At 32.4% G+C, this 12,973-nt stretch overlaps 1 protein-coding gene across 1 annotated transcript; it reads right to left on the reverse strand.

The window, feature by feature from the left end:
- Nucleotides 1-3,981: 3,981 nt before the first annotated feature.
- Nucleotides 3,982-10,540, reverse strand: LOC130904260 (uncharacterized). The gene is made up of 5 exons (XM_057816924.1): nucleotides 10,484-10,540; nucleotides 7,880-7,947; nucleotides 5,850-6,313; nucleotides 4,968-5,105; nucleotides 3,982-4,349 (listed from the first exon to the last, which is right to left on the reverse strand). The coding sequence occupies exons 1-5, from the start codon at nucleotides 10,538-10,540 to the stop codon at nucleotides 3,982-3,984; spliced, it is 1,095 nt and encodes a 364-aa protein (XP_057672907.1).
- Nucleotides 10,541-12,973: the final 2,433 nt, after the last annotated feature.

Genomic DNA, 12,973 nt, shown 5'->3' on the forward strand with positions numbered 1-12,973 from the left:
CAAAGATAACCCTTTTCTCTTTAGTAGTTTTTGTATACACTATACTTGTTTTCCTTTTGCCTTCGTTTCTTCATTTTTTAATCTGTCACCTAGTTGGGGTAAGTATATATATAGTAAGTATATAACTTAGTAACTAAACTAAGTTCTTTATACGTAAAAACTATAAGTAAAGGTATCCTAGTTTTAATATTTATTTTCAGGTTTCCAAAAAAGATATGTGGATTGAGGCTACAGAAAGAGTTGATTAGGCTCTACCCAAAGGAGATGTTATCTGCCCTGTTTACTTTGAAGGGTCTTGTTTTTTGTTAAACTTCTAAATGTTCATTCGTCCATCGAGCATCCAACGAATATAAATGATATCGAAAATAATTCAGATGGTTTTGCGTTTGTGCATTGCCCATTTCTACCAATTTGTGTGAGGCCACCAAGTATATTCTAAAATACCTTTTATAACTTTTCCATTGATATCCGTGCACTGATTGCTAGTTTTCTAATGAAATCAACTCAACCAATTTTTTTATATGGATTGTGATTAACGGTAATGTGATCCATCTCCCTGAAAGTGTTATTAAAATATCACTTCAATTTATGTGATGGAAAAATAACAACATATTTAAATAATTAAAAAACTCTTCATTAGAGTGGTTGTATTTTTCTAGTTTGCGAATTCACCAATTAGATAATTTTCCTAATACAAATAAATATCTTGCGAAGCAAACCAAATTCCAAAAAAACACAGAGAAAATTATATAATAATGTATAAAATGTAATGAATGTATAAAATGATCAATATTATTTTTATTTAGTAAGCATCTATCACTATTACATATTAGCATGAGTACGAATCTGCATTCACCGCAATTCAGGCCACACTTGCACGCGCCTATAAGTTCACTTATCCGCGTTCGGCACCATTTCTATTTTTATGGTGACTAAAGTTTGAAACTTTGAAACTAAAATTAATTGGGCCATTTCTTTGAAGTAGAAACCATAGGGTGTCGAATTACCTAATATCATTCTTCAATTCAATATAATTGTAATCTATCTATTATCATATAGTCGTTGACAGAATAAATACTTCTGCAATATTCACAAATTATTTTTGGATATTAGCATATCTCATAAGGAAATTTCGTTTTTATTACTTTAATTCATATTCATGAAGGCTCGTTAGCTCAATTGGTGAGAATACCATTTTGATTATATAAATTGTGGAGGTCATAGATTCAAATTCTACACGAGCCCCATATTTTGCTTTAACAAATAGAGATAATCTCAAATAAAAGACGTATCAGAGACTATCTATAACCAGTAAGGTGCACTTTTACAGTTTATGGTGAAGCTGGTAATAAAATCGAAGTTTAAACTATGGATTAAACTCGTTTAACATAACTGCTCTATTTTTTGTTAGTTGTCACCATCTCTATTTATCTGCTAATACTACATTAGCATGAAGTAAATCGATAATGCTGATGATTCTTCATTCTTCTTTAAACTACCTTTAAACCGCCGGTAACCAAAGTTTATCGGTAAACGCCATCTATAAAATCTGAAAAGTGGTTTAAGCTGACGTTTGGCACTTAAACTTCGCACTTCGAGGTTTGAACTTAATACAGGAGGAATCGGCGCATGAGTACTATTCCACCTCAATTTTTTCATGAGATCCTTTACCCCACTAATAATATAAATGCATGTTGCCATGGGGTAATCCAGTGCCATATTGTTTAAACCGAAATTGTTGAAAAAATTGCAACGAATTGTTATTTTATAACCATACAATTTTTTCTTTATTCTTTATTTAAATAAAAATAACTTTTTGCGTTGTTGATATTTTTGAATTATGAATTTTTAGAAGTTTTAAAAATCTCAAATTCTTCATACAGTAGATAATAATATTTTTAATAGAGATGCCTCGCTTACCTTTAAGTATCGCCGTCTCTCTCTGCATCGTGGTGTCTCAGTGTCCTGAATCATTATTTATCATTATCTAAAAACCATTTACTGATTCAAAAGGAAAGCTTAAATAATTGAATTGAGAATTTGTTTGAAATAAAGTTTTCTTCTCTCCCCGGGATGAAAAGTGGCCTATTCTCTTCCGGTAAGAACTTTATTTTGCTCCCGGTATCGTAACAACAATCTGTTTATCGAAATGTTTACTCTCGATGACAGTTTGCTTCATAAGACATTTAGTATTTATTATCATGTGAAAATACAGAATTGAAAATGAATTTAGACGCTTTTAGTGACAGTGAATTAGAATACGTCATGGATGGCTTGAGAAAAAATACTATACGCACGCACCTCGCCTTCGGCTCGGGTCGAAATGCTGTCATTACTAACTTCATTGAAAGTTAGAAAGTGTCATATTACACACCTCTACTTTCCCCTCTCATTTCCCGCCCGCACTACCCGCCTACTAAAATATTTTGGCATCAGCAGCCTGTCTTCTTTGTGAAGGGGTACAATCCATCAATTCTTTGTCGGAGGACATTTTTCTCAATTTATTATTATTATTATTGATAATTATTAATATCCATTCGATATATTTATTATTAGTATATAATTAATAATAATTCGACAACAGTTTACATTATTTTTTTGTTATTACATTGAAAAGCTTCTTCAAACGAAGGTTATAGATGTAGGAGTATGAAATAATGAAACAAAATTTTGAAAAAAAGTAAGCAACGCATACTTGGAGCACGCGAAAGTAGCAATTAAAAAAGAGATATAGCCAAGTGGAAGGTTTGTCAAATCTCTTTTCAAGAATATTATTAATTATTGTATAAAGAATTAGAAAAAGATATTATCTATATTTTAATATATTTTCCATGGGTCAAAACTAGCCAAATTCGAGATTTTTCGAACGTTTAAAAATTCATATCCCTAAAAGTATTACCTTATCGCGAAAAGTCTTGGGACCTTTATTATTTGTATTTCAAGAGGGAATATAAAAAAAAAATGAACAATAAAAATGCGTTGCAATTGTTTCAATAATTTCGGCTTCAATAATATTTGTCACGGGGTTGCCATGGCAATATGCATTTATATTGTGGATTGTAATTTATGGTATTGCTTATGACAACATTGCAACTACGGAACTCAGTTAATTTTTATTGATCATTGTTAAAAAAAGCATTATTCACATTATAAAAATAATTGATTTCTATTAATTTAGAAGATATAACATTATAGAATTTGTTTTATTTCAAATATAATAATAAAGTGGGAAGTGGATAAAAGTTACGTAATAATGTGCCTTTAAAAACATTTTCATACTAATATATTGCTTTATTGAACAAAAATAAAATATTTACACATCACAGTAAATAAAAAACTTAAAACTTACAAATTAATGGCATAACAACAGACTTCTCAAAGAAAAAAAAACAATATAACATAAATATATAAATCTCTCGAATAACAAAATAATAAAGTCAGGTTTAAAAAATGGAACATTACAGAAAAATGAGTACTCTAAGGTATCAGTTATATATTACACAGAGAAGAATATCTCATAAAATGACTGCTCATTATTTTTTATGAGTATACACGATTGATTTAGTTTGAAAATTACTCAGTTTTGATTTTAATATATATATACTAAAATATAGATACCAAAAATCATCAAATCAATAAAACGTACATAGCATTAGTAATGATATAATATATATATATATATATATATATATATATATATATATATATATATATATATTCAGTGCAGGTGGTCAAAATATAAAAAGGGTCATGATAAAGATCTGAGTTTTGCGAAAAATATAAAATTTTTTTTTCATTTTTAAACTTCATTGTGTAAGCGAGCTAATCATTTTTTAAGACAACAGAATACAGTTGATCTTATAACTTTACAAAAAGAATCTTCATCGGTGGAATTTCAACTATTTGGACGAAATTGTTATATTTATAGTATAACATTACATGTATTCGCACGTTTCTGGCATTCTCAGCCTCATTGAATATTCAATCATATCCTCCATGACCACCATGATCACCATGGCCACCCCCTCCCCCATAGCCTCCTCCAAAACCGCCTCCAAAACCATCACCTCCTCCATGTCCACTACCTCCTAAATGATCATGAATAACGCCTACGAATCCTACTGCACCACCTCCTCCTCCTCCACCGCCTCCTCCGTAGCCTCCATCTCCATGACCACTGCTTCCATATCCACCTCCTCCAAATCCACCACCGTGATCTCCGCCTCCATATCCCCCTCCGTGACCTCCTCCTCCTCCATATCCACCTCCGTGGCCTCCTCCATTACCGCCATCACTTAAATGGCCGTGTATAACTCCAACAAATGAGTTTCCTCCGCCTCCGCCTCCGCCTGCAATATTAATTAATATAGTTCTTAAAAATATTTCATATGCATAGTTCTAATTATAAAATAAGATATGTTATTTAAACATTTCAGCCACTATTGCAGCTCCATCTAGATGACGTTCATATGAGCCTTAAGGAAATTTTCCTGATTAACTACTCGCTTGTTTTTGCATTTTCTCACACTTTTTCACACCCTTCCGGTTATTCTCTCTATTTGATCTACGAATTTATTCCATTATCCATCTATACTTCTTACTTTTATTATTTTTATTTTTTGTCCACGACTTAACCATCCCAATTGTATTCCTATCATTGAAGCCTGCCTCTTGCTATTATTCAGTGTATGAAATTAATATAACAAATCTAGTAAATTACGATACTATTTGGATGTGCCGTCATAATTTGAGTGACGTTAACTGACTGATAATTGGTTCGTAATCTGCTGTTGATATGTTGGATATGAGTTTGAATAACTTGAGCATGATAAGGTTTTTCGACTAATTGACAGCGTTGTCTATGATAAACTGATGAAGTTCTCATTAAAAGCAGATACCTCTGAATAACTGTCACTTGTTGATGAGCAGTGTTCAATAATTGAAAATTGGAAATATATTCAACTTACCGTGTCCACCTCCGAATCCACCACCTCCTCCGTATCCACCACCTCCTCCATATCCGCCACCTCCTCCGAAACCACCGCCTCCTCCAAAATCACTACCCCCTCCATGGTGATCATGGCCACCGTCAAATCCTCCACCTCCTAGAAATAAACAAATTTCATTTTTTAATATGGTTCACTTTTTCACCATCAATGTTCTGAATAAGGCAATCCTGATCAGGACCTTCTCAGGTCCTTCTAAGATTATCCCGCCCTCCTTATCTATCTTTTCACTATCTAATCGAGTGCGTCCAATCTCTCTTACCGCCTCAGGTAATTTTGGTTAGTTTGCTAAATTGGCATAATAAGCACCTATAATTGTGGTTCTATTTTAGAGGTAATCTATTAAAGTTACGCTCTCAATACACCAAAATACGATTAATATGACTTTCTCTACTGAAGGTTACTGATTAAATTTGTTTAGTTCGAGTTTTCTTTCAGTATGTCTGTACTCAAGTGTTTAAATCAGCTTTTAACCTCCTTAGATGAAACTACAGAACTATCTACCAAATATTTGTGGATTTGCGTTGGGTCTTCCCCTTTTAAACGCAAATACTTTCTCACCAAGCGTTGCTAGAAACGATCCATTTCGATATTATGATGTGACTCTCTAATTTGAATTCAACTGCAGGAGTTACAACTCGTCGTCTAAGGCAATCGATACTTTTTCATTAATTGTTCTCCACGTCCTCAAAACAGTCTTAAAATACATATTTTTAAAAAGAAAGGAAAAATCTTGTTTGTAATAGCATTATAAATACACAGCAATTCTTGAGCACATCTTGATTCATAACAGAAGTTATGATATAAAAAAAGGTTTTTGTAAACGTTTTGATTATCACTCACCTCCTCCGTATCCTCCACCTCCTCCGTATCCACCTCCATGACCTCCACCCACTCCATTTATGATAATCGTATGACCACCGCCTCCACCGCCTCCGCCATGACCTCCTCCAAAACCACCGCCGAATCCGCCTCCACCAAATCCTCCTCCACCACCGTGATGTTCGTCGAATCCTCCTCCTCCTCCACCATGGTGATCATCAGAACCTCCAAATCCACCACCTCCTCCATATCCACCACCTCCTCCAAATCCACCGCCTCCTCCAAATCCTCCACCTCCATGGTGTTCATCAAAACCTCCTTCATCGTGACCGCCTCCGAAGCCTCCTCCAAATCCTCCACCGTATCCTCCTCCTCCTCCATGTCCGCCCCCTCCGTGCCCTCCTCCTCCTCCACCATGATCGTGTATTTTAATCACTTCTTTGTGGTGGACTTCTTGTACTGGCACGTGAACTCTAATATGGACACTAAAAAATATGTAAAATCGCAATCAGATTTTTTTTCCAATTAAATCTAGGTACATTAAATTGTATATAAATCATTTATAAAGCCACAATTTTATTTTGTATTGAAAAATAAATATAGTGCCTGGTTGTATATATTCAAAATTAAGAATTGATTTTCCGTTAATGCTAAATTTCTGGCATGAAGGATTAAAAAGCGACTTTCTTACAATTCTAAACAAAGCTTTAAAGCAGTCAATTTTTGTACAACTACAGCTACTACAATACAAATCATTCTAGTCTTGTGAAATATATAAGAATACCAGGTGTGATAAAAAAAATGATGAATAAAACTTTATAGCAGCATTTGCTGACGCTGTATTTATTTCAAGTGTGTGTCATACTTGTGTTGAGAGAAGCAGTGAAAATTTTGAACGAAGTGTTAGTCACGAAACAGGGATATTTTAACAACGTATTTATATTTAACTTGACAAAAACTGCCAAAAAATTCATGACATGTCTATGAAATGTAGTGGTTATGGTTGAGGTTATGGAATAATCGGAAGATCCTTCGACTTTGAAAACAGATAAAAATGTGTAAAAAGTCTGAGTTCTGAATTTCATGAGGAAGTACTGCGCAGAAAGATACCTGGAAATTTGTCATCAAATCACCATCCTTTTGATTCGCACGGTCTTGCGAAAATTAAATTGTGCGGAAAGGAAAACGTTTTGATGCCAATAACGCCAACAGAAGTTAAAGGAAATTGATGTAATTTTTCCATTTTGTTCACAATAAAAGAAATCACTGTTTATTTTATCATACCCCGTAAACGACATGACCGTATCATAATACCCTTTATTTTTTAAAACCAAAGTTAGATCAACTGGTCAAAAGATTTCTATGAAAATGTATTAAAATAGTTAAAAAGATATTGAAAATATTTATTCATAAATATAACTAAAAAGGAGTCTAAGTGAAAATTTGGAGAAATTTATCCCTTATTTTAACCAATTCAGCAAAATCAATCGTCTATAACTAACATATAAAAATATCTAAGAAGTGAAAAACAAAATTAATTATACACTCGCACACTTCCTTTTACATCCTCTTTAGAATTCGCTATCAAAAGAAACAAAGGAAAATTCAGAACGTGGGGTAATTTGTTTGCATAACAAACATTAAGATCAGCGGAAGTTTAATGACGATGTAAATGAAATTAAAATATTGTTATTCGTGTTTTCTAATTCAGTGAAAGTTTTAACGCCGTAAATCTCAATACCTATAATCAAGCATTACACAATTTATGTAGCAAATGTGGCAGGAATTTTTACAAGAAAAAGAGAAAAGTATCAAATTATACATAAAGATTTGTGATGATGAATACGGAATAAAAAGTTTCAAATCTTTGTTGATACTGTTAATTAATCTTGAGCTTGTATTTATTATAAATTGTAAAGTAAGAGAAGCTTAAAAAACGTCGGCAGACAGAAACTGATTACTGTATATCGTTGAAATAAAAATGGTAACTATCATTTTTAGACATAACCCGATGTCACTTTATAAAAACTATGTACATTCAATATACTCACTGTTCTTTTCCTCCTCCAAAAGATCCCGTACTGATGTAAGCAACTTGTAAAGTTACGAGCAAAAGTACCTGAAATACAGAAAGATTTTCAGCTTTAACTTAAAAAAACTCATATTTTTATATATTCGTATTGAATTTTAAAAAAATTAGTTAAACTTTGTGACTATAAATATTACATTTATCTCATAGTTAACAAAAGATGTGGTGATTGAAGAGTCATCATGTGTCGTAGAAAGGTAAGGGCCTCGAATCAGTGGTGACTTAATAAAACCATATCTTCAAATAACTGGTATATTTTATACTTACACATTTAATAACGGATAGTCGGAAAAACCCTACTGGACAGGGAAAGAAGTGAGAATATCAGAAGATTGTGCAAAATAGATGACGTCAACGAATGGGGTCTCCATCAAGAAAGAAAGAATGGAACGAGCACATAAGTCGTATGGACAACCATAGACTGGTCAAGATAGCGCGCGATAAATCCCCATTGAGCCGAAGCAGTACCGGCCAACCCAAGAAAAGGTGGAGCGACAACCTTGAAGCAGGATAGGAGGCAAGGATGTCGAAGATAGAACAGGCGACTACATCTAATACACGGAAGAAGAAGACGAAGAAGACATTTAATAACGCTTACACTTATGTTCACTGACCTCTAACAACACGTTGGTCAGTTCTGATTCTCATATATATCTTTATACAAATATTAATTAATTTTTAAAGATAAACTTTATAGAGATACAAGGATTATTAAATTATTATGTTGTTATATTCTAATGGTACGTGTGTTTTGATTGATTCGAAATGGACGTTCATCGATTTATTAATCTTAACCCTTAACCTTCTCCTTCAGTATCCATCGCAAATATCCTGTTTCTATTTGAAAACAGTTTACAAGCAATTATGGTACTACTGAATACACTGTTTACACTACCAATACACCAACACTCACGATAACATGTCCGATGTGCGTTACGATAACTAAGTTATCGTCTAGAGAAACTTAGGGTGAACCATTTACTTAGTTACCGAAACGCGCGTCAAACAGTGTAATTGTGAGTGTTGGTGTAGTGGTAATGTAAATGTGTTTTGAGCATACCGTAGCAGTTAGTTCCGTATTAGCTAACTTTTCGGAAACCAAGCGTTAGAAGGTAATAAAAAGCTGATTTTTAAGCGGATACAAGGAGTAAAATATACTTCAATCGACACTGACGCTTTTCAGCCAAGGAACTAATAGGATCTAAATGTGAAAGCTATTTCACACACAAGTAAGGTTCTAGCAGATGGAGAAAAGCCGGTTCATATAAAAATTCGGTAGCATATATACACATCTAAATCAGGGATTAAGCTCACATTGAGCTAAGAAAAAATGCAAACTACCATTATACTTTAATAATTAGTTTTCCATTAGGTAAATGTTTAAAAAACTAGCATTACATCGTACATGTAACAGCCATGAGAAGGCTCATTCATAAACAAGAAAAAATACGTTGTACTCAATTGACATTGATTTTTTTCTGTCAAGGAACCAAAGAGAGAGTAACAAAAATTTATTGATAGCGTATTGTAGACAACAACAATAGTACATTATACAACCAATGAGAAAATAACATATTTCTCCCAAGCGCAGATCAAGTGAGATAGAATTATGTTATTTTCTCACTAGTCGTATGCTTTACGTTTTCCAAAAATGGTTTCATGTCTTCTAAACGAATTCTACCATTAAAATGTATGATATATAACATTTTGACTCATTTTAGTAGAAATTATAATTGAAAATTATATTTTAATAATTTTCAAAAGTTATGGTAGGTCGTCTAACATTTTTGAAATTTTCATTTCGCTAGCCATAAAAATCGATATAAGATTCAGCAACATTGCTGAATTTCTCGCCCCCTTAAGAATTAATAAATCTGCTCTTGCGTTAACTGAGATAATGGCATATGGCCTTCGGAAACAGTGACCTTTATGTAATTCCGGATTCTCTAATCACAAAAATTCCACCGTATCTCTCGCAATGGTGCAACATTTATTTCTTTTCACGCCCTGGGCTGTTTTATACATTTGCCATTTGAATCATTAAAAAAAAATCATGACCCGTCGATGCATTGCAAAAGTTTTGTATATTTTTTGTTAATTTTGTAGACTTCTCCTCTAACTGTGAATATTTTAGAAACTTTGGTTTTAATAAGAAAGTCTAATTCAAATTTTGCATATCGTCAATTTTAAAATTTCGAAGTTCAACACAACTCGCCGACTAACAACTAAAGTAGCTTGAAATTATAACTCAAAATGCAATCTTTCATAAGATTCACCTATAACGGCACGTACTTCAATTGTATCTGTTTGAAAATGTTGAATTTCTTCAGGAGTTAAGCTTTTGACTTTCTTGAAATATTTTTTTATACGTCAAGACAGTTTCAATAATTCTAGTACAACTTGGCATCAAATATTGGTTGATGGTTCTAGTTTTCTTGATTATTCTTTGTAATGAACTAATAAAATATTTTCACAAACAAAATTAATCGTGCCTTGCATTGTCCAGTCCATAAAGTTATTGAAAGTGATTTCATTGTCTTGTGCTTGATAGCAAACTATTACAAACATCGGATGCTTTCTGAACAATATCTGGAGGTGTATTTCCATACTCCAAATCTTCCATTATAAACAATTTCCAATAAATCTGAATTGTTTCAATAATAAACAACAATAAAAATTTTTTCGTTGGGAAAGTTGACAGCAATAATAATTGTGTAGTGCTTTGGTAGTGTAGTTATGGAATTGGCGACAAATATGTTCATGTCCTAAGTAGATATTTATCGCTAATCTTCGGACTTGCATGGTCAACATCGCGAGAGAATTTTACCTGCTTCACAATAATAAAAGTTAGAAATTATTTTTTACTATAATGACGGATATTTTTCATTACATGAGATATTCTCGGTTGTGAATATATGGAAGCATTGAGAAGATATTTTGAAGAATCTGTAAAAAACACACAAAACAGCTCAGCGTGACAGTCATAATTATAAATGGGTTTTTCATATTCCATACACATATTGTGCTATTTTGAAAAATTCTCGAGTTAATTAAGTAGTTAATTTTTGAATAAAAATGGAAAACTGCATTCTACTGTTCTCAATAAGAATAATAATTCCGTAATATAAATTCGAGTTTGATGCTAAATCTAGGAATCACTTATGGAGTAAATAATGATAAAAAAATTATCAAATTGTTAGCGATAGTTTTCATTTTTCACTTCAATATAAATAAGTTTCCATAAATGAATATAAAAGGACATTATTTCAAAATGAATTGAGTAAAAATCATTAAACATAGAAACATATTATTTTTGATTCATTAAATTGTCATTTATCATTCTTGGTATCGCATTTTGAGCCCTTAACATTACCACTTCGACAAAATTTTATTACAGCAAAATATTAAAAGGAAAAAAATTGAATAGATATGAACAGGTGCAAAATTGAAGGTTTCCAAATTTTCCTCTTAGAATAAATATGTACTTGATTTTAATAAGCAATTTTGTTTATAGCAAAATAATTATATTAACTCACTATTAGTTTTGAGCTCATATTTCACAAATTCACGAGCCACACTACACAGTAGACCGCGTACCTATGATCTAACAACCCCATGGTATTTTTTTCATTATATACTCGTAATTTCTGATACCCCATCACAAATAGTACTGAAAAGATTGTTGCTATAGTGGGAGAATCGTGGAGACGTATGGTATCTTGTGCGGTAATGGCCGTGACCCAGGTTCCCATAAACTCAATCAAAAACGAGAGTGAAAGATTGTGAAGAAAGTTATACCATATCTGATAATCATCCGCAGGTCCGGCCTTTTACAGTAATAAAATAACTATTCAAACATTTAGTTGCTATTAAGTTTCTAGAATGATTTATTACATGTATTTAATTTTGATATTTGAAAACTCGATTTGGGATGACAATTGAGTACAACAAGAATACAAGAAATAATATTAATAAATCCGGTATAACCAAATGGGTTTTTCCATATATACATTATTAATAGAATTCGTTTGCTTGATATGGTTGAATTTTGTGATTCTATGAAGATACTGTGAACTATTCTTTTATTTGGGAACTAAAACCTGAAGGAATTCAAAGTACAATACTATAAATACTTTCCCATTTCACATTACTCAGTACCCTTTTCATATACTGTGAATTGTTCTAACTTAGAATATTGATGTTGTTCTCATTTGTCTGTCCTTCACTTTGATTCTCTATTTCACATTTCCATGTTTATTCACAAAATATTATCACTTTTGACTTAGGCGTTCATTTTTTTAACTGAAACATAGATTTTTCTTTAATTCTGTGACAGTGAACTTTCTACTTCATCACTATCTCTCACTTTATCTCACTTTCTCTAATTCTTTCTTAAGAATCTATGCCTATACTATTGAATACCTTTCCCTACTGCCATTATTTTTTATTTTCTTCTCTAGCTTCCCATCTTCATATATCTATCCAAATATTTCAAGTTTACAGCTCTTCTTCTGGATAATTACAATCTTATCACATGGTCTTGATTTTCTCTATTCATTCATAACTCAGTATCTGTAGGTGAACTCACATAGCTCAACTTATCATCTGCATCTTCAATTAGTCCATTTATTATCTTCGCCAGATATTCAGATGACTATTGTCCTCATTATTTTATTCTTATAGAACTGTATATTAGCGATATTATGTTTATACAAAGGTTGCAATCTATTTTTCCATTTTTCCATATATTCTACCATTTCATATATATTACGGCACTTCAGGCCTTGAAGGTTCATGGCTAACTTTTTTTACAATTAAAAAAATTTACAAAATATGTATATTGAAATCTCTAAGCTCTATTTTGATATTGTTCCTCTACTCTTTTTACTATAACTCTCTATCCGCTTCTGTCCTCTGTTCTTTCTCTCCGCCCATTTATTCCCACTTTTCTCAAATCCGATGTTACCTCTTCTATCCATTTCTTTTTCGGCCTGACTCCCTCCCTTCCTCTATATCGGGATCGTCTTCCACCATAGCCGGCGACCATGGATAACCT

The sequence above is a fragment of the Diorhabda carinulata genome, chromosome 2 (assembly GCF_026250575.1).
Source record: "Diorhabda carinulata isolate Delta chromosome 2, icDioCari1.1, whole genome shotgun sequence".
NCBI lineage: Eukaryota > Metazoa > Arthropoda > Insecta > Coleoptera > Chrysomelidae > Diorhabda > Diorhabda carinulata.